The 23,992-nt window shown below is 39.2% G+C and overlaps 1 protein-coding gene across 1 annotated transcript in view; it reads left to right on the top strand.

The window, feature by feature from the left end:
* The window catches only part of LOC124545574, a 115,892-nt gene that overhangs the window by 76,012 nt on the left and 15,888 nt on the right, over nucleotides 1-23,992 (top strand). The window contains exons 2-3 of the mRNA XM_047124522.1: nucleotides 17,659-17,763; nucleotides 17,855-18,038. Coding sequence (XP_046980478.1) covers nucleotides 17,659-17,763; nucleotides 17,855-18,038 — 289 coding nt within the window. The remainder of the gene's footprint in view (nucleotides 1-17,658; nucleotides 17,764-17,854; nucleotides 18,039-23,992) is intronic.

Here is a 23,992-nt window from a genome sequence, read left to right as displayed (position 1 = left end):
TCAAGTTAAATCCATTTGAATTTTCTTACTGTAGACCAACTCAAGCCTTGGTTGTTCTCTACAATCTACTAAAAGCATACAATATGGACATATGTGTAGAAGATATCACCAGATACGGCAGCAAAAATGAAAGCACTATTGATCAAATATTCAGTGACAAATCAAAATGTGGCTTTAAATCTGAGGTATTGGATACAGGTTTCTCTGATCATCAAGCAATTAAATTGACTTTAAGGAAATCTCAGGATAAAAGTGACAATGGGAGATATATTGAGAGAAGATTAATTAATGATGACAGCATTAGTGTCTTTAATCTCATGTTAAAAAATGTAAACTTGGACATGGAAAACAACAGTTCTTTCTGTAAATATAAAATTCATCAGGTTCTTGTTCTCAACTTGTGGACATAATCAATGACTCCTTTGAAACTGGCTTGTTTTCCAGTAACCTTCACCAGTCACAGTAATACCAGTTTATAAAAGTGATGGCAAGTTGACATTAAAAATTTCAGACCACCATCATTATTATCCGGTTTTTCGAAAATAATTGAAAGAATAATATATGACAGAGTGCCAGATTTTTTAAACAAAAATAAAATTATTGTAAATGCACAGAATTGTTTCACAAGAAGCAAATCTACACAAACAGCTCTCTTCAATTTCCTTAAACTTGTTTACAAAGCCATTGGGGACAAGGAACTGACCTTTGGGTTGTTTTTGGACTTTTCCAAAGTGATTGATTGTATAAATCATAATCTACTACAGTAAAGTCCTGTTAATCCAAACTAATTGGGACCGAACCTTGTTCAGAGTACCGATTTGTTTGGATTAGCCAGAATTAGGGTGACGAGTTTCTAGAATGAAGTATACCAAGCAGATAAGTAGGTACACCATGGTAGCAAATGGGAACAAGTGTGGGAACAATGTCTCACTCTCATGCCCTGCCCTTGTTGTTGTGCACTGTTGAGACCTTTGTAGTGTCTGAGGTCAGTCCACTGCCTGTTGGCTCGCAAAGCTCTTGGTTATGTTAGTTATCAATCACTGTGGTAGTTGTAGTAGTAGCAGTAATTTATTCATCCAGAGACAATGTACATTGTTTGGATTTCGTCAAAGAACATAGTATAACAAAAATAAGATAAGGGTGTACAGTTTCTTACATAATACAATGGTTCATTGTACCCATCACAATATTTTTGGGCAATACAACTTTGATTACTGTAATAATATAAAAGTATGAGAAGGATCTTTTACATGAAATACATTACAAGTAAATAATTGATTTAAAACTTTTGTTTGGGGCATTTTGCATGAAATACATTATAAGTAAATAATTCGTTTAACACTTTTGTTCTGAAAAATTAAAATTGAGGTTGTGGCAAGCATCTGATTAATGGTACTATTCACATATAGTAAATGAATGTAGGTACTTGCTACAAGCTTACTGCAGATATTCATTTACACTATAACAGCAGTTGGTCATTAAGAATTTAAATATTGCTTCCTTGATGTAGATAATGTTTTTGTTTCTTTTAGCTGAGGTGGAAGTTTGTTGTACAAAGTTGTGCCCTGAATGTTGGTTTGTTTTTGTGTTAAAGCCTTGTTTACTCTTTTTATGTGGATGTTATTGCACATTCTTGTATTGTGCGAATGAAGATCTGAGTTGGTTTTGTAATTATCAATGTGCAGTTTGTTGCGAAAGCTTGAATTTCATGTGTATGTTTGTGTTTGTTTGTGTGTCTATCGACCTGCCAGCGCTTTTGTTTGGTAAGTCACATCATCTTTGTTTAACCATTACACCAACAACCTGACAACAGCTTTCACATCCCACAACTACGCTCCCGACCTGGTACAGAAGCAAATAACCAGAGCCACTTCCTCATCCCCTCAAACCCAGAACCTCCCACAGAAGAACCCCAAAAGTGCCCCACTTGTGACAGGATACTTTCCGGGACTGGATCAGACTCTGAATGTGGCTCTCCAGCAGGGATACGACTTCCTCAAATCCTGCCCTGAAATGAGATCCATCCTTCATGAAATCCTCCCCACTCCACCAAGAGTGTCTTCCCGCCATCCACCTAACCTTCGTAACCTGTTAGTTCATCCCTATGAAATCCCCAAACCACCTTCCCTACCCTCTGGCTCCTACCCTTGTAACCACCCCCGGTGTAAGACCTGTCCCATGCACCCTCCCACCACCACCTACTCCCACCTACTCCAGTCCTGTAACCTGTAAGGTGTACACGATCAAAGGCAGAGCCACGTGTGAAAGCACCCACGTGATTTACCAACTGACCTGCCTACACTGTGACGCATTCTATGTGGGAATGACCAGCAACAAACTGTCCATTCACATGAATGGACACAGGCAGACAGTGTTCGTTGGTAATGAGGATCACCCTGTGGCTAAACATGCCTTGGTGCACGGCCAGCACATCTTGGCACAGTGTTACACCGTTCGGGTTATCTGGATACCTCCCACTAACACCAACCTATCCGAACTCCGGAGATGGGAACTTGCTCTTCAATATATCCTCTCTTCCCGTTATCCACCAGGCCTCAATCTCCGCTAATTTCAAGTTGCCGCCACTCATACCTCACCTGTCATTCAACATCTTTGCCTCTGCACTTCCGCCTCGACTGACATCTCTGCCCAAACTCTTTGCCTTTGAATATGTCTGCTTGTGTCTGTATATATGTGGATGGATATGTGTGTGTGTGTGTGTGTGTGTGTGTGTGTGTGTGTGTGTGTGTGTGTGTGCACGAGTGTATACCTGTCCTTTTTTCCCCTTAAGGTAAGTCTTTCCGCTCCCGGGATTGGAATGACTCCTTACCCTCTCCCTTAAAACCCACATCCTTTCGTCTTTCCCTCTCCTTCCCTCTTTCCTGACGAAGCAACCGTTGGTTGTGAAAGCTAGAATTTTGTGTGTATGTTTGTGTGTCTATCGACCTGCCAGCACTTTCGTTTGGTAAGTCACATCATCTTTGTTTTTAGATATATTTTTCCCATGTGGAATGTTTCCTTCTCTCTCTCTCTCTCTCTCTCTCTCTCTCTCTCTATATATATATATATATATATATATATATATATATATATATATATATATATATATAGAAGGAAACATTCCACGTGGGAAAAATTATATATAAAATCAAAGATGAGGTGACTTACCGAACGAAAGCGCTGGCAGGTCGATAGACACACAAACAAACACAAACATACACACAAAATTCAAGCTTTCGCAACAAACTGTTGCCTCACCAGGAAAGAGGGAAGGAGAGGGGAAGACGAAAGGAAGTGGGTTTTAAGGGTGAGGGTAAGGAGTCATTGTCTGCTTGTGTCTGTATGTGTGGATGGATATGTGCGTGTGTGCGAGTGTATACCTGTCCTTTTTTCCCCCTAAGGTAAGTCTTTCCGCTCCCGGGATTGGAATGACTCCTTACCCTCTCCCTTAAAACCCACTTCCTTTCGTCTTCCCCTCTCCTTCCCTCTTTCCTGATGAGGCAACAGTTTGTTGCGAAAGCTTGAATTTTGTGTGTATGTTTGTGTTTGTTTGTGTGTCTATCGACCTGCCAGCGCTTTCGTTCGGTAAGTCACCTCATCTTTGATTTTTTATATATATATATATATATATATATATATATATATATATATATACACACACACACACACACACACACACACACACACACACACACACACACACACACACACACACACACAATGCTTTGGTTTTTATTGTTTGCTGATGTAATTTATACTACCTGTTTTCTATTGTGGAGATATGACTGAAACCATTTTAATGCTAGTTTGTCTAGCAAGATATCATGATCAACGGTATCGAATGCCTTCGATAAGTCCAAGTTTATTCCTACTGTACTGTTATTTCTGTCAAGTCCTATTATAATATTTCAATGAAATGGGTAATTGCCTTTGCGAAAACCATGTTGGTTTACAGACAATAGACTGAACTTTTTGAGGTAATTTGTAATTATAATTTTCTGACAGTCTCTACTATTTTTGAAAATACAGATAACAAAGCTATTGGTCTATAGCTTCCTACTTCATATATATTACCCTTTTTATACAATGGTTTTATTTTTGAAATTTTTAATTTTTGTGGGAACGCCCCTTCTGTTAATGATATGTGTATGATATGTGAGAATGGTTCTGCTATGACACTAGCACATTTAATTATGACTGTACCTGGTACCTGTACCTGGCACGTGTAACAGTTGTATTGCATTCGTTCAGGTGTAGTGGTGTACATATTTTCATCATTAGTAAATGGAAACATACAACATTAACTCTCAAAGAAAAACTGAATGCTGTGAAGCAGATAGACAACGGTGAGAATGTATCTAAAATGGCAATGGAACTGGGTGTTGGTAAAACAACCATTAGTGATTGGAAGAAGAACCGAGTGAAGCTTGAACAGTCCTGTGCAATGTTTTAGGGAAAAACATTCAAAATTCGGCAGACTTTGAAACAGTCCCAGTACGATAAATTGGATGAAGCTCTTTTCCTTTGGTTTATGCAGGAAACAGAAAGGGGAACTCCTTTGAGTGGAGCACTGGTTCAGGAGAAGGCTATTTACCTGAACAAGTTAATGAATAGTGATGAGTCTTTTAGTGCAAGTACGGGTTGGTTGGACAGGTTCAAAAAACTTCATGGAATCCATCAGCTAACAATTACTGGAGAGAAGCTTTCTTCTGACCATGATCCAGTGAAGGAATACTTGGGTGAGTTTGAAAAAGTGATTACACAGGGAAGTATTCTCCCCAAAAAATTTACAATTCTGACGAGACTGGCCTTAATTTCAGGGCTTTGTCAACAAAAGGCCTGGCATCAAAATCAGAAAACCATGCTCCTGGTTTTAAAATGTGCAAAGATCATATGACTTAATTAGCATGTATCAATGCTACTGGTAATCACAAGCTGCCTTTAATGCTGATCGGTAAATCTGCTAGGCCCAGAGCTTTTAAAAACAGCAACATGAAGTCCCTGCCCGTGTGTTATCACAACCAGAAAAAAGCATGGATGTATGGTAAGCTGTTCAAAGAATGGTTTCACAGCCAGTTTGTTCCCTCTGTTCGACGGTTTTCTAAGGAAAATCTTTTGTCTCCCCATGCAATCCTTTTCATTGACAATGCGCCATCTCACCTGAGCACTGAGGAATTATGTGATAGAGAAATTGTGTCGAAGTTTTTGCTGCTGAATGTTACAGCACTTCTATAGCCGATGGACCAGGGCATACTGCAAACATTAAAACTGATTTACAGAAAACAATTTTTAAGAATGCTGATCCAAGATGATAGCATTCATTTAGTGGACAAAATGAAAAAGACCAATGTGGAGGACGCTGTTTATTGGGCCTCTGAGGAATGGCAGAATATTTCAGAAAATACTCTGAGAAAATCATGGGGAAAACGGTGGACATCTCTTGAATTACAGGACAAGTTAGTTGAAAATGAAGAGAAAATTATACTACAAATGATACAGACAATCCCTGGATGTGAGGAAGCTAGTGAAGGAGATGTAGTTGAGTGGATGGCAGTGGATGGGGCATGGGTGGAGAACCTTACTGACACTGATTTAGTTGCTGGTGTGACTCAAGACCAGGAAGAAGCGGACTGCTGTGACAGAAGTGACAATGAGCCTGAAAGTGACAAAGGAGAGCTGGTGCCACACAGTGACACAGCAGAAGCCCTTGACCTCGCACTACGTTATTTGGAGCAACAGCCCACTGCTACACCTGCTGATTTTATGTTTATGAGATGATGGCGCAACTATGCATCATACAGACTGTCTTCATTATGCCAAAAAAAATCACTAAGGTTTTGTCATCTAAAAAGTAGGGATAAAATTTCCACTGTATTTTAGTAAGTTTGACAGCTTTTCTTTCATTGTTATTCATTGTTTAAACCTAATGTTTACTTGCCATTTTTTCAAAATACATGTTTACTGTAATGTGTAAATTAAAATAGTGTTTATGTGCAGCAGTTTACTGACAGTTTTCCATACTCAGACTAACATTTTTCGTATTCGGACTAACCGAACGTGCAGATTACCAGGGTTCAGATTAGCGGGACTTTGCTGTTCTGTTAAAACTATATAATTATGGTGTCTAAAGTGTTTCCTATGAGTGGTTCAAGTCATATTTAACTGATAGGAAACAAAGAGTGCAAATTTGTCAGGATGGAAATACATTCTCAATATAAAGGAGTTAATTATGGGGTGCCCCAGGGCTCAATATTGGGACCATTGTTGTTCTACCACAACAGTTTTCAACAGCTGATACTATATTATTTCCTGATGACACCAGTTTCATTATAAAAGGGAAGAATGATTATAAGATGCAGCAAAAAATCGATAAAACAGGAGAAGTTGCAGAAAAATGGGTAAAAGATAACTGTCTAGTTGTCAATTACAAGAAAACTGTGTGAATAAACTTCAACCATATAGGGACCAAAAATAGAACTAATGTAAAATTCAAATTATCGAATAGCCAAATTCAGCAAAAGAATCATATAAAATTTTTAGGATTATGGTCGGATGAGCATCTAAGATGGGAAAAACATGTAGAAGTGCTTAACAAAAAATTAAGCAAGTACTGTTACATATCAAGAATGCTTGAAGATTGCTGTAACACCAAAACAGTATTATGTGCTTATTGTGCTTACATGTATTCTGGGGAATTATCTCTTTTGAAAATCAGTCTTTTAAGCTTCAAAAGAAAGCTGTAAGATTAATAAGTTAAGTTGCTTACAGAGCATCATGTAGAGGCATCATTAAGGAATTAAAAGTCATGACCTTACCATCTATATTTATATTTGAAAGTATCTGCCTCATTAAAAACCACCAAGTTTCAGCTTTGAATACTGAGATCCACAATTATCAAACAAGGAACAGGGATGACTATCATAGGGATGTGCACAGAAAATCAATATATCAGGACAGTGCTCTTTGCAAACAAAAAATTCTTTACAGTGCATTGCCAGATACCATCAAAAAAAAAATACCAAACATTAATAATATACAAAAGAACAAAAAAAATCTACTAATACAACAACAGCTTCTAAGACATTAATGAATACCTGGAATATTGCTCAAATCTGTAGGTCTGCTTCATAACTCTCTGAATAAATATTCTTCATTATCAAACCATTCTTATTTAAAAGTAAACTTCTTTTATCCACGTGTGGGTCTAATTATGCACCTAACTTTTGTGCTGTATGTTACTATGCCTATTTAACTAAAGTACTGGTATTTAATAGTTTTATTAAAATCATCCAAGGTTATTAGCCAGCTTTTATTTTATCTGTGTGTACATAATTAATTTTATAATCTAATTAAGCAGAATAATGTTTTGTTAGAAAGATGTGTTGATACAAATGATAAGACTTTGTACATGATGTAAATATATAATATTTTATACTGTTTTGTACTTTGACACGTCCAGTATCATGAATGTGATAATATGGGTGTTAAATAAACAAAAAAATAAATGTGAAACACTAACAAGAAGAAGGGACAGGGTGATAAAACATGTGTTAAGACATCAAGGCATACCTGGATGCATGGCATGATACCAAGCCACTTATGTGCTACCCTCACATACACTGCCAACAGCATCTGTGCGGGCTGGCTACCAGAGGCCATCCGCAACTAGTGCTATCTACAAGAGCTCTCCTCTATACACGGTGTTTATAAATTCTTGTAGGAGTTGTAGAGGGGAGTGAGTAAATAATATTTTGAATAGGAACCCACGTCCATGCTGTTGACATTTGAAAACATATTTGCTAGGAAGATGTGCAGCAAGGTAGTCATGGTTGAGGTAGTTATGTCAGATCAGCAGATGTCATTTGGTGTCTATCCTACTTCTTTAACATGGTTTGAGCCTCATTCACATGTCTGTAAGTGTTAGAGTAACACAGTTGAGTATACATTTGCAGAATATTACCCTCCTGAATGGTGAATCTCACAGTGGTGGAAGAGCTGCTTGTTGCCTTCATCTTGTTGCTTTCATCAAGATCATTCTCCACAACATCTGATTAAATTGCATATCCTTTTTGCCCCAATCACTCAGTGGTTTCAGGAAAGGCGTGACTGTGATTCTCCAAGGAGATGTCACACATCTGAATCAGAAGAGGCTGTATTGCATCACATTGAAGACAACCTGTCATTGAGTACCTGACCAATTTCTTTCGCTATTAAGGAGTTGAATTGTAAAAAAATTGAATACTGCATCATACCTAATCAATTACTTGTAAAAGTGGTTGTGTTACCAACATGCTTTCTAATGGTTGTAGCATGGAATGGTATATTTCTGGACATGGGGTCCAATTCAAAATATTACCTGCTCACTCCCCTTTTACAAGTCCTAGAAGTTTGTAACAAGAATTTCCGTACACCCAATAAATGGACAGTGTGGCAGGCACCTGTCCTCAAAATGTGTTCTATTGCTTATTGTACTGTTTCCATATTTGGTGATCACTTGAAAATGTGGATATGTGGATAAATAAACTCTTGTTCTTTGTGGCCACACTATTGTTTCTATCTAATGTTACAACACAATTGGTGACGAGTATGGTGTTTACTTCTGTGGGCTCAGTCTATTTTGTTGTTCCGCCAGTTCTTATGTCCATGAAGGCAGTGTTCAAACCTCTCCTTGAGCTTGCTGTCACAAATTTGTCAGCCACTTTGAATATTCAGCCTATTACACTGTGGGCACACCTGCCACCTTCTACCTCTTACAACGATGTGGCAGACTGGGAGGCTTATGAGAAGCAGCTCCAGCAACACTTCCTTGCTTTTGGTGTCACTGATGCTAACATGTGTAAGGTTTTGTTCCTTTCTTGGCATTTCAATTGGATTTACCAATTGTTATACCAGTTAGCTCACTTCAGGAAGCTGCATCGCTTTCATCCAATGAAATGTGCAAGTTTTTGTCTGGTTATCACTGTAAGTGTATGCATGTCATAGCTGCACGTGCCGAGTTCTATCGTTCTCATAAATAGCCCCATCAGTCTAACGCGCTCGGGCAGCCGAACTCTGTGACCTCAGTCACAAATGTCAGTTGTTACCAATGCTCATCATGATTCCTATGCTGATTCTATGGTCCATGAGGACAGCATTTGGTTGGGTCCTGACAAGGAGGTGCATCAATGTGCACTACAGTGTGAGAATACATCTTTAACTGAAGTGTTGAATATTGCTGGAGGTACCTCATGCTGATGGTGATCTGATTGTGACATTGCCACATCAGCTACTGTTGCCGGTCATCAGGTGTCAGCTAGTTTTCAGACAGAGGACAACAAGGCAGCCATACAAACATGGCCTTTGCACCGTACTGGACAGACAACAGCAACAACAACTCACAGCAGTGGCAGCACTGAGTGCTCCCATCTTGCTCATAGTGTTTCATGCTATGTGACAGGGTCATGTGCCCTAAGCGTTGAGCGACTTGCAGCAGCTGTAGGAATAAAGGACGTATAGTGTCTGTGTGTCATTCCCAGACCTCTCCAGCAGATATGGACGTGGGTCTTCATTGCATGTCTTCAGTGTTTATAAATAAAATGGACTGTTTATTGAAGTGTGACTGATGGACAAAGTCCTCAGACTTCAAGTGGACATGGGTGCAGCGGTGACATTGCTGAACTCACAAAGTTATGTGAATTTGGGATCTCTGGCATTGCCTCCAGTTACTCAATGTTTGGTGTGTTACAGTAAGCAGTATATCCCAATTTTTTGAGCAATTTAGGGCCTCTACTGTTTATAAATCTGTGGTTCATTCCTTGACTTTTTTGGTACTGGATGATGCTGGTGCTGACAGTTTGTTTGGTTTGGATGCTTTAATGCTTTTGTTCATCTATTGCAGATGCGGTGCTCCTCATTTCCAACCAGGTCTCTTATCAGCACTTTGATTCTCTGTGGTCTGAGTTCTCGTCTCTTTTCTTCAGATGGGTTAGGTTTTGTCACAAATTTTACAGCCCACATTACCTTGAAACCTATGGTGTGGTCATGCTTTTTCTGTGCACACCCTATTCCAGTGTCTTTGTGCAATCATGTGAAATCAGAATTTGGCTGGCTGATGTCATACAACCCATTACATCCAGTGAGTGATCTACCCCCCTCATGATTGTTAAAAAACTGAATGATCAGCTTTGCCTCTGCAGTGACTTTAAAGTTTTTGTTAACACTGAGTTTTTCTCTAAAACTGATTTATCTGAAGCCCTGTTACAAGTTCCATTGGGTGAGGACTTGAAAAAGCCCCTAGTGATTAACACACCCTTCGAGTCGTACTTATATCAGCTCCTCTCACTTGGTGCGGCTACTGACCCTGTGATTTTCAGTGTTTTCTGGAAAACTGGCGATGTCTGTTCTGGACTGCATCAATTATCTGAGTGGCATCATCATGATGGATGCATGCATGGAAGAACATTTACACAGCTAATGCTCCTTGTTCATGATCTTACGTACTGAAGGGCTGAAGCGTAACTTGGCCACATCCCATCTTTTTCAGCCATCCATTGTGTATTTGGAATTTAAGGCTTCTCGTGATCATTTAAAGCCTTTGCAGCATCATGTAATTGCTGTAACAGCTCTTCCTTGCCCTTCCAATGTTAAATAATTCTAAACATTTTTAGGGACAATTGTCTAGTATCACATATTAATTCTGGGAGCGACCATGTTAAGCTAATGAAAGCTAAGCTCCTTGTTTGGCTACCTTCCATCCTGGCCACCCCCTGGCCTTGGTTACAGATGCCTCTCAGTAGGGCTCCGGGGCATTCTCTCACATCTCTGAGTGGGGTTCTGAATGTTTGATAGCTTATGCATCAAAAACACTCAACTCAGCACAGTAGCCCTATTCCTAAGTTAAAAAGGAAGCACTTGCCATTGTCTGCGCCCTCAAAAAGTTTCATGTATTTGTGTATGGGTCTAAGTTTCACCTCATTACTAATCACAAGCCCTTGGTTTCTTTGTTTCCCCCGTGGTTCATTGCCCAATAAAGCAGCAAATTGCCTCCAGTATTGGGTCTTGTTTCTGTCTTGTTACAACTATGAGATAAATGCCATGCAGCACGCCAACACTGATGGGGCCAGGTACTACTTTCGATCAGGATGAACTCCTTTGCTTTTGCTTAGATGTTGAGACACAAGATGCAGTGGAAGGGTTTCCTGTTATGGAATCCCAGATTGCAGCTGCTATTGCTGCTGATCCTGTTTTGCACAAAGTTATTCATCTCATTCCCCCTCCACCCATCACTGCCTTTCATGTTTACTGATGTTCTCTTAGCTATGATGGGCTGTCGTCTGGGGCTGTGATACTGACTTTGCTACAGCGGGATGTCCTTCAGCTCCTACATCTGGGACAATTTGGAGGGGTGGGGGGGGGGGGGGGGGGGGGGGGGGTGCAGGGTGCCTCTCATACCAAGTCACTGGCCCATTGTCATGTGCTTTGACCAGGCACTGACAATGACATTTTGAGTCTTGTGACATGCTCTCCATGGGCTGCACTACAGCATTTTTGGGAATGAGTCCATGCTAATTTTGAGACATCCTTCCTAAATTCTCACTAGTTGTTAGTTCTCAATGTTTACTCAAAATTTCGTATTGCTATTTGCTGTTTTTTTCCAAATCAGCTGTTGCTGCAGTTCATGCCCTCTCAAACATTTCATATCAAAGGATTGCCTTTTATGCTTGTGACGGATAACGCACAGTTTGTGTCTCAGGCCTTCATGATTTCTGTACCCACCAAAGCATTCGTCAAATGACTGTTCCAACTTTTCACCCACAATCTAACAGTGAGGCCAACAGCTTGTCCACATGTTCAAGGTTCAAATGAAGAAGTATGTTGCAACTCTTCTGTGGATGATGCCTTGCTGTGCTTCATCAGTTCCTACAGATTTACACCAGTGGGCTAATTGGATTCCAGCCGAGATGCTCCTGATCACCAGCCATGTACCCTCCTGCACTGTTCATGCCGCCCCACCAAAGTCTGTCGGCACAGCCCTCATCACATTTTACTCCTGTCTCCACAGTCTGGGCTCGCAGGTTTAGTCGCCGGTGGATTCCAGCCACGGTCCACAGCTACTGCCTCTGTATGGTGCACACCAGTGAGAGGCTGGGGGCATGTCACTGCAATCATCTCATGCCAAGGCGATGACCAACAGTCTGCCGCCATCAGCTTTGCCTCCTCCATCATTGCTTGTCCTGGACTTGTAGTGTGTCACTGCTGTGAGGGTGAACCCACCCTCCTTATGGATGTTGCCATCTTCTGCCTCTCCTTCAGGGTCCGCAACCCTGATCCATGCTGCCAGCCCTTCCCATGATGCTTCACTGCCACCTGCACTTCCAATGTCTCTGGACCAGTTGTGGCAGTGCTTGCCTGCTTTGTTTCTTCACTTTCCTTGGTGTTGACATACTGGCTGAAAAAATAGGGGGTGGACGTGCAGTACTATCTCCTGTAAATGATAATAGTTTGCAGGTGAACATCAACATGCTACTACAGTAGTTTGCAGGTGAACATTTACAAGCAGTAATAACATAACTACATAATTCACAGTTCTTTCGGAATAATCAAGTATGTAAGGAACAGACACTGTCATTGCTTTAACACATAGTGTAACATGTATTTCACTATTAAGTTGAAGCATTGTTGTCTTTCTGACCAAAAAAGGTTCCCCATCTGAAACTCGGCCGTGGACTGACTGTCTCATGACCAAAAATTAGGCCCTTATATATCCTCACAATAATAGGGGCCGGAACTACACATTGTTCGAAGTTAAATTTACAGAAATTGCAATTAAAACTTAACTCATTAAATTAACTGAACACATCGAAAAATTGTGCCTTTTTAACAGTTTCTTCTACTGCAAGAGTTATGTCGAATTATTTGTTTAAATCATGAAATTAACAAATATAAGTACACAGACAATACTTTGGACAAAAATGTTAATTACTTTGGAATTAATTAAGGGCTGGCTTTGCTAACATATTTTCGAATAGAGCCAAATAGATACTTTAAAATTACTAGCATTTCATCTTCCAAATGTTTATAATTAGTACAGACTTTATATCTGTTTATAAGTCAACAATGGTCCGTCCCCAGTAGCTGAGTGGTCAGTGCAACAGAATGCCAATCCTAAGGGCCCGGGTTCGATTCCCGGCTGGGTTGGAGATTTTCTCCGCTCAGGGACTGGGTGTTGTGTTGTCCTAATCATCATCATTTCATCCCCATCGACGCGCAAGTCGCCGAAGTGGCGTCAAATCGAAAGACTTGCACCAGGCAAACAGTCTACCCAACAGGAGGCCCTAGTCACATGACATTATTATTATTTATTAGTCAACAATGGAATTTAAGATGCAAAACAGTTACTGATTGCACTCTATAACAAAAGATACTAACTAGGCATAGTCGAAATAAATTAGAAAATCAATTACATACCTAAAACTAAGCACAAAATTAAATCTGGTGTTATATTCTTTAAAACTGAGGTCCATCCTTTCTCTTTTATGAAAATGCAGATTATATTCAAATATGTTAGTTAACCAGTCAAAATTGAAAAAACAAATTTAAGGAGGCAGGTGGCAAAACAAGAGGTGAAATAAAATTTTTACAGTTTGCTTCATCACAAGTGCCATCAGGTTGTCATAACAAGAGTCCGGGGCACCACCCCCTATCTTCACTGCCCGGTGCCTTCACTATCGGTGCAGTTCAACATGTTGAGGACTCAGACGCCGATGAGCAAGCAGCATCCTTATCACTGGTCCTTCCTTACACTACTTCACAGGGGACTGGCCATGCCACTTCCACCCCTACTCGTCAGTTCTGATCCAGAATCTCCATCTGCCACCTCTGTCATCACCTATGGTACCTTTTGCAGAGGCCCCGGATGTATCATCAGTTGTCCCGATGCCTGCATTGGAGTGTTGCTTTTCCCCAAGGGAGGAGAGGTGCTATAGCCCTATATGTCATACCTGGATACGAGCTGCGGCACCAGGCCTCTGACAGGCTACGCTCAAATACTCTGCCAACAGCATCTGCATACGGTGGGCACAAGAGGCTGCCTGTGACTTGTGCACACGGTATGGCATCTCTCAAGAGGTGTAAATCCAGTACCACCAATAGACACATGTAAAAAATGAAAATACTAAATCTAGCTATCAGAACTATTGGAGAGACAGGGTTTGGGAGAGGTTAGAAAGCAGTAGCCACCCATTCTGTCTCTTTGTAATTACATAACATGATTTGCAGCTCAAAAGAATGCATTTTCTGCATGTTAAAATAGATTATCTGTAATGTAGATCAACTCTCAAAACAACCTGCCATTCCTCCCAAAACCTTGAAGAAATTCTGCAAAATTAGGATATTATTTCACATATTTTCAAAGTCAGCTGTGATGTTGCCATCACAGCAGAGTAGTGCATGAAGGTAACCCAGGATCCAAGCAATAGATACCAAAACTAAAAATATGATCAGTGAACAGAACACAGATGCAGAGTGAAAGCCCTTATATTAAGTTCACACATTGGATGTTGTGAAGTACTGGCAGTAACAGTGGTTTTTGTAAAGTTCCTGGAAATTTGTTTGTAGATAACGTCTTAAGAGATCACTATATTTTCGATTGTGAGCTGAAGGACCCAGTGAGGCCTGTGGATGCTAAATTGGCTATGACAAGTCCAGAAAAAGTTCTTTATTGATTACTGTTGAAAATGCAGGCCATTGTTCATAGAATACTGTTCATCGTGACCAGCTTGCCACAACAACAAACTGTACCAATTTGCCCCTTTGGTCTGCAAAACACTTTTTATTTATTAATTTTTGAGCTTAGTAGGCTCTTGATTCAAGTCTGTAGATAACAATATAGAACAGGTCAGACAATTACAGTAATTATCATACCGGGTGATCAAAAAGTCAGTATAAATTTGAAAACTTAATAAACCACGGAATAATGTAGATAGAGAGGTAAAAATTGATGCACATGCTTGGAATTACATGTGGTTTTATTAGAACAAAAAAAAAAGTTCACAAAATGTCCGACAGACGGCGCTGGACAGCAAACCGTCAGTGACTGCGCATGACAATCGTGTATAAAAGGAGCTGTAATGAGAGAGAGAATCAGATGCGCCAGCAGTCGCAGCATGTTGACGGTACCTGAAAAGGCGCTTTTAGTGAAGCTGTATTATCAGAATGGGGAACGTGCTAGTTCGGCGTTATGATCCTATTGCCATAGGAAGGGGATTCGAATGGGTAAAGGTCCGCTGACAAATGCAGCTGTGGTGAGAATGATTTCGAAGTTCAAAGCCACGGATTGTTTAGACGACAGACTCCGTAGTGGCCGACCGAGCACAAGGCGTAATGCTGCTGAGACAGTTCAGGAAGAAATGGAGACTGTAGCAGGTTCATCTATGCACAGGGAAGTCAGCACTCATGCAGTCGCATGTCGCACCAGCATTCCATACACTACTGTTTGGTTGGCACTTAGGAGTACCCTCCGATGCTATCCGTACAAAATCCATTGGCATCATGAACTGTTACCTGGCGATTTAGTGAAGCGAAGGGCATTTGCGGTGTGGGCGTTTCAAAAGATGTCAGAAGATGACGATTTGTTGAGTAATGTGTTGTGGACCGACGAAGCTCATTTCACGCTCCAAGGGTCTGTCAGCACCCACAACTGCAGAATTTGGGCTACCGAAAATCCTAGAACTGTCGTGGAAACTCCATTGAATGACAAGAAAGTCATGGTATGGGTTGGATTTACCACATCTACTGGAAAACACTGATAAGGAGAAGGGACAGAATGATAGGACATCTGCTAAGACATGAGGGAATGACTTCCATGGTACTAGAGGGAGCTGTAGAGGGCAAAAACTGTAGAGGAAGACAGAGATTGGAATACGTCAAACAAATAATTGAGGACGTAGGTTGCAAGTGCTACTCTGAGATGAAGAGGTTAGCACAGGAAAGGAATTCATGGCGGGCCGCATCAAACCAGTCAATAGACTGATGACCAAAAAAAAAACTGTTATCGGGCCTTTTTTCTTCGAGGAAATGTGTGATTCTGGTTTTGTAACTGCTACCATGACGGGTGAGAAGTATGCCGATATATGTTACAGAATCGCATCATCCCCAGCCTGGCTGATAAACACCTGCTGGAACGTACGGTGTTTATGCAGGATGGCGCTCCATGCCATATTGCTAGACGTGTGAAAGATCTCTTGCGCACATCGTTTGGTGATGATCATGTGCTCAGCTGCCACTTTCATCATGCTTGGCCTCCCAGGTCCCCAGACCTCAGTCCGTGCGATTATTGGCTTTGGGGTTACCTGAAGTTGCAAGTGTATCATGATCGACCTACATCTCTAGGGATGCTGAAAGACAACATCTGATGCCAATGCCTCACCATAACTCCGGACATGCTTTACAGTGCTGTTCACAACATTATTCCTTGACTACAGCTATTGTTGAGGAATGATTGTGGACATATTGGGCATTTCCTGTAAAGAACATCATCTTTGCTTTGTCCTACTTTGTTATGCTAATTATTGCTATTCTGATCAGATGAAGCGCCATCTGTTGGACATTTTTTGAACTTTTATATTTTTTTGGTTCTAATAAAACCCCATGTCATTCCAAGCATGTGTGTCAATTTGTACCTCTCTGTCTACATTATTCCGTGATTTATTCAGTTTTCAAATTCATACTGACTTTTTGATCACCCGGTATATAAGTGTTTATAAAGCATACATCTATTTTGTATGTAAACAGTTACTTGAAAAATTCTTAAATAATAAGACATCATTACAGCAATTATAATCCTGCATACTAATTATAAGGCTTACAGTCCAATTCGCATATAAACAGTTATGCTAACAAATGAGATATTAGGATAACTATTTTTTAAGTTGAGAAAGTAAAGCTTGAAATTCATCACGTTTCACAAAGTATAATACACTTTCAAAATATTTGTGTAACAAATAGAAAGAGCTATCAAAAAGATAAAGGTTTAACTCTTTGTTTGAATTTAGTCAGATCCTCAGTGACTGCTTTGACTCCAATGGCAAGATTATTACATATTTTTTTATGTATATTTGTGTAGACTATGTTTACTTCTTGTATCAACATCATTGTATGTCTTGTTCATTTTGTAAATTGTCTAATTCCTGTTGACAATGCACATAAGTGATAAAAATGTACTGGAATGACATGGTGAGTATCCCCAGCTGTTTACATAAATTCCCACAAGAGCATTTAGGGTGGACTCTGCTCATAATTCTGATGAAACTCTTCTGTCCCATAAAGAATATGATGATCTATGTCATAAGTGAATGCAGTGGGTGAACAGGGAAAAAATGCAGATTTAGCTGTATCATCAATGGCAAGCACAATGAGTTGCTTGAAACAAACACACTTATATCAGTGTGCAGGCATCCATAGAAAAATGCTGTAACAATGGTAAATTTGATAACAAATTACTATTTTAGGAATCATAACTGGCTGAAAGTTCCTTAAATTGAAAAACTCAGTAAATTATTCAGATCAACTTCTGAAGTCTTGCAGGTAGAGTCTGCATTCTTTATTTACAGCTTCTGCTGTGTTATAGTGTACTTGCCCCTCTTTTAAAATGTGATTTTAATTAAATATGTGTCTTTTTAGCAAGTGCTCGATGTTGAAGATGAGCAGATGAAGAACATAACAGGAGGCCTGGATGAACTAAACAGTATTCTCACTGTCACTCAAAAGAAACTGAACAAGTTTAAGGTATGTTATACTAACTACCACTACAGTAAAACTAGGATGTTAATGTGGTGCTGTAATGTAATTTTGCTTAGCGTGCATGGTACTTCCCTAGGTCGTGTGTGGCAGCCTAACGAATCTGCTGAAAATAAGAATTGGCAAGGAAGATGGCAGCTCGAGCGCTTGCAGCACAGACTGTAGCAGATCTCTGGGCTCTGGTGCTGAGGCAGAAAGGAAACAGGACGAGCAACAGGATGCAGAAGCAGAGAAGGAACAGAGTCCTGTAGTGAACAGTCCAGGTATGTGAAATGAAAGGCTGTCCTGAAAACAGGCTTTATCAATGTTTGAGTAGTTTATAATTTTTCTCTGCTCATCATTTGGGACCATGGTTTGATTATTGAAGTCAGTAGTGTTCCAAGTCTTATACGAGGACCAGAATTTGAATAGTGGCAACACTGCTGTGGAGACACAAGACAACTGAATTAAGTAACATCACTTATACCACATGCACAGAGTGAATGGACACTGCCTTCCAACATCATGTGCATGCACAGTTAGCAGAATGGGGCCTCCTGTAGTAGATGGTCTAATGTAGTGCTGTCATTGTGATTTTGAAACAAGAACAACTAATTGGATAAAAATTAAATATGCCAAAGGGCATACAGCATAGCAATGTCATGAGGCCCTTGGAGAGGCTTCCAGATAATAATGTACATTGCATTACACAACAGTGGCAAAGTGGGTAAAGGCTATCAACAAGGGATATCAAAATTTGGAAGACATTTCTCTGTCAGCTCATCCCTGAAGAAGCATCTGCTCTTACCACATTATGGGACGGTGATTGATGCCAAATAATTCATGAGGTTACAAGAGATAAGATTAGTGCATACAACTATGCTTCACATTCAGAACTAATGAGAATAATTGCATTATATTAGATTCGGCACAGGAAATGCAGAAATGGCTATGATACAGTGCTGCCCGGACCCACTTAGAATGCTATGAAAATGAAGGAGAGTCTGTCTTACAACATTTCATTATGCTGGGTGAGACATGTAACAAATCATACAAGCCACAGCTAAAATCTCAATTAAATCAGTGACAGCATTATGGGTCCACATGATGAGCCTCAGAATCCCACCAAAGTGAAAGCTATGGTGATTCTCATGTACGATTGTGATGATGTTCCTATAACACATACCACTCACTAACCGCAGGCTTTCAGCATGCTATGTTGCTGTTCATTTTCGGAACACAACCAGTGACCATCTTTGAGAAAAAGTGGTGACACTTTCTGCAGAATTCACCCATCATTTTGCAGGACAGTGCTCAGGTGTGTACAGTGCAATTGTGACTAATTTGTTCAATTGATGGGGCTGGCAAGTGCTGTACAGCCCATCATACTCTCTGAACTTGAGCTCTTGTGATCTCATCTTGATTCCTAAGATGAAGGAAGTAGTTCATGGCATCAATTTCAGAACTATTGCAGAGACTCGTTAGACACCAATTCACTCCATTCAAACTATCAACACAACTGACACTTCTAAAGGTATTCTATGACTTCCACATTGGTGGCAATGGACTATACACAATGTTGCTGACTACTTTAAAGGACAGTAAAACTTTGTAATGCGAATCTGCTTCATGTCTGTAGTAAAGAACCAGTGATCACTATTAAAGTTCCAGCCCTTGTCACTGACTATTACAAAATAATTGTTCTAGCAGTTATGCATTCCTATAATTCCATACATTTATTCATTTGTCTTATTTCACAAAACCATTGTGGAGCAAAGCCCTCAGGAAAAGAGGAAAATATGCTAAATCTATACTTCATAAATAAATCCAGTCCTTTCACAACTGCTGTTGATTAAGTGTTTCATTTCACTAGTGGTTCCAATCACATGATCATTTTCAGGTAGCAGGTGTGTGTCATAAAGGCCCAACAAATACATATCACATTATTAGTGTAATGACACACATTCTAAATTACCAGAACAATTGTTAATCACCTTGTTTGGAGGAAGTGCTTTGTTAATCCTCCATGATTTTCATTATTTTGATTGGTATAAATGGATGCTACAGTACTTATCTTTGACCTGCTAGTGTAAAAGATGTTATTAATTCAGCTAAGTAAAATATTTACATAATTGTTCATTAGTATATATTAAAGATGTATTCACAGTGTTGATTCTGCCTGTTAATGTGTGACTTGACTTCCTACTTGTCCTTGAAAGTTTTCTTTCATAATGCAATTTAGATTACACAATATGCAAATAAATGAACACCACTTGCTCAGAACAAACAATTTAATATGATTAAATATTAAGGATATTTTATGCAATTACAAACAAATAACATTTAGGCACAGGGACCAAGAAATAAAAGAACAGTGTTGTAAATTGCATACCAAGTCTTGTATATGAAATTAAATTTATACCACAGACTATCTACAGAATCAACAGCAAACCAATACCGACAATGATAGTTCAGGTGCCGGCCAGAGTGGCCGAACAGTTCTAGGCGCTAGAGTCTGGAACCGCACGACCGCTATGGTCTCAGGTTCAAATCCTGCCTCGGGCATGGATGTGTGTGATGTCCTTAGGTTAGTTAGGTTTAAGTAGTTCTAAGTTCTAGGGGACTGATGACCTCAGAAGTTAAGCTCCATAGTGCTCAGAGCCATTTGAACCATTTTTTTGATAGTTCAGGTACACATGTCAGTGTTGCAAGTGTAAGAAGAAGAGATAGAGAAAGTGTATGAGGATAATGAATGGATAATTCATTACATAAAGGGAGATGAAAATCTAATTGTCATGGGGGTCTGGAATGTGATTGTAGTGGAAGGAGTAGAAGAAAGTGTTATGGGTAATATGGGCTTGGTAATAGGTATGAGAGAGGAGAAAGACTAATTGGGTGCTGCAATAAATTTCAGCTAATAATAGTGAATACTCTGTTCAAAAATTGTAAGAGGAGGAAGCATACTTGGAAAGGGCACAGGAACATTTCAGTTAGATTACACCATGGTCAGGCAGAGATTCGGAAATCAGATATTGGATTGTAAGGCATATCCAAGAGCAGATCACAATTTAGTAGTGATGGATAGTAGCCTGAAGTTTGAGAGACTATTGAGGAAGAGTCAAAGAGCAAAGAAGTGGATACAGAAGTATTAAGGAATGAAGAGATACGCTTGAAGTTCTCCAAGGCTATAGATACTGAGGTAATGAATAGCTCAGTAGGCAGTTCCCAGCTGAAGAGGAATAGACATCTCTAAAAAAGGCAATCACAGAAGTTGGAGAGAAAAATATAGATACAAAGAAGGTACAAAAAAATACAGAAATACAAGTCACTTAGGAATGAAATGAATAGAAAGTTCAGGGAGCTAAGGTAAATTGCAAGGACTGATTCAGCATATAGATAAGACAAAACAACCTTTAGTGAAATTAAAACCCAGAGTGGTAACATTAAGGGGTATTCCACTGTTAAATGCAGAGGATAGCTGATAGGTGGGGAGAGCACTCCAGTCTCTATGAAGGAAAGACTTGTCTGATGATGTGTTAGAAGAATAAACGGGAGTCATTGTAGAAGAGATAGGAGATCCAGTATTAGAATTGGTATTTAAAAGAGCTTTTGAAGACTTAAGATCAAAGAAGGTAAAAGGGATAGATAACATTCCATCAGAATTTCTAAAATCATTGGAGGAAGTGGCAACAAAATAACTATTTACATTGGTGTGTAGAATATATGAGTCTGGTGATATACCATCTGACTTTTAAGAGAAACATTATCCATGCAGTTCCAAAGACTGGAAAAGCTGACAGATGTGAGAATTATCTCACAATCAGCTTAGCTCATGCATCCAAGTTACTGACAAGAATAATATACAGAGGAATGGAAAAGATTATGAGGAGAGGTATATAACAAGAGATATGGGTAAATCCTACTTTACATCCACAATGCCATTGGTATTAAGGACCAGGAATCATCGTAAAATTAATGAGCAGGAAGGTGCATGTACATGGATCAAGGGTGGCCTTGTATGTAAAAATATTTAAATTGTTAGTGATGCAACTCATTATTACAGAATTACAGAAATTAAATAAAATTTCTCTATCCCCCGCAAAAAAAAAAAAAAAAAAAAAAAAAAAAAAAAAAAAAAAAAAAAAAAAAAAAATGCACATTGATTTTTCCAAAAACCCAAAAAGCTAGTCTTTTGGCTTTAGGAAAGGAAAAGGCACCAGAGAGGCAGCTCTGATGTTGTGGTTGATAATAGAAGCAAGACTAAAGAAAAATCAAGTAACGTTTGTAGGATTTCCCAACCTGGAAAGAGCATCTGACAATGTAAAATTGTGCAAAATGTTCAAAATTTTGAGGAAACTAGGTGTAAACTATAGCGAAAGGTGGGTAATATACAATATGTACAAGAGCCAAGACTGAGCAATGAGAGTAGAAGTCCAAGAACAAAGTGTTCAGCCTATACATAAAAGAAGCCATGAAAGAAACAAAAGCAACCTTTGAGAGTGGAATTAAAATTCAATGCGAAAGGATGTCAATGATGAGGTTCACTGATAACATAGTTTTCCTCAGTGAAAGCGAAGGAGAATTACAGGATCTGCCAAATGAAATGAAAACCTAATGAATGCAGAATATCGATTGACAATAAGCTGAAGAAAGATGAAAGTAATGAGAAGTAGCAGAAATTAGAACAGTGAGGAACTTAACATCAGGATTTGTGATCATGAAGTATATGAAGTTAAAGACAGTAAAATAACCCACGAACGTTGGAGCAAGGAGGACATACAAAGCAGACTAGCAATGGCGAAAAGGGCATTTCCTACTAGTATCAAGCATGGGTCTTAATTTTTTTAGGAAGAAATTTCTGAGAATGTATGTTTTGAGTACAATATTGTATGGTGGTGAAACATGGACTGTGGGGAAACAGGAATGGAAGAGAATTAAAGCATTTGAGATGTGATGCTACAGAAGAATGTTGAAAATTAAGTGGATTGATGGGGTAATGAATGCGGAGGTTCTGTATAGAATCAGAGAGTGAAGGAATATGTGGAACACACTGACAAGAAAAAGGGACATGATGGTAGGACATCAGTTAAGACATCAGGAAATAACTTCCCAAGTGCTAGAGAAAGCAGTAGAGGGTAAAAACTGCAGAGGAAGATAGAGATTGGAATACACATAGCAAATAATTGAGGACATATGTTGCAAATGCTACTCTGAGATGAAGAGTTAGCACAGCAGAGGAATTTGTGGCAGGTTGCATCAAACCAGTCAGAAGGTTGATGACTAAAATAAAAAATGTACATTTCAAAACTATACATTACCTCAGACTGTACATGGCCTGCAATCAGTGTAGGTCTAGGAATGTTTCTGGAGAATCACCTTCCATTCAGTTTGTGTATTATTTGACAAGTATCAGCAGTGGTTGGATAACTGTAATAAACAAATTGCCTACCATTGTAGAGACAAATCAGTTGGCAACATGCAAGTGAATATGAAATATACAAATCAAGAACATCAATAAACCTATAGATTATAGATTCTTCAAAATGATGTTATTGGAGCACATGAAAGGTTAAGGAGTAGGAGAAACAGCACATAATAAGTTAAAGGAGTTATATCATCAAATGTGAAGGAAGAGGCACAAGCCGTACATAAAAATTTGAGGGTGAAAGTCTATCACATTCATTTATTCTCATTGCACCAGGAAGGGAGCCTTCAGGGATGTGGAATGTGTCAAACTAAATATTGGAGGCAAAAGCCATCAAAGTAGATTACTTCTCTAAAGTGTACTAACAACAAATCATGGCCAGTGCTAATCTGTTCACACTGGTAACTATGGGAATTTGAGATTACTTGTGTGTGATTTTTAGACTTACATGACAATACATACACTTTTAAATGGTGTTTGTGGATAGTAATAAAAGTGAATTAAAGATGTGGGAGAAAATGACAACCTTGAAACAAATTCACTGCTCCTTCTTTCATATTTCTCAACTACTGTTTTTATACGATACCTCAGATGAAGTACGTTAGACTCTCACTAATCCGTCCATTCCTGGCACATACGGGTGCCAGATTAGTGGAAGTGCCAGATTATTGAGTGTCTGAAATTTATTTTATTCATTTTTTTTTAAATTTGAAAACATAGGGGATAAAGTGTTACTGTACTTTATTAAATTGAAGGATATGATTTTAAAACATAGAGAATATATTTTATTAAATCCAAAAATACATTAATTTT

The sequence above is a fragment of the Schistocerca americana genome, chromosome 8 (assembly GCF_021461395.2).
Source record: "Schistocerca americana isolate TAMUIC-IGC-003095 chromosome 8, iqSchAmer2.1, whole genome shotgun sequence".
Taxonomy (NCBI): Eukaryota; Metazoa; Arthropoda; class Insecta; order Orthoptera; family Acrididae; genus Schistocerca; species Schistocerca americana.
This window is presented reverse-complemented; position numbering and strand designations above follow the sequence as displayed.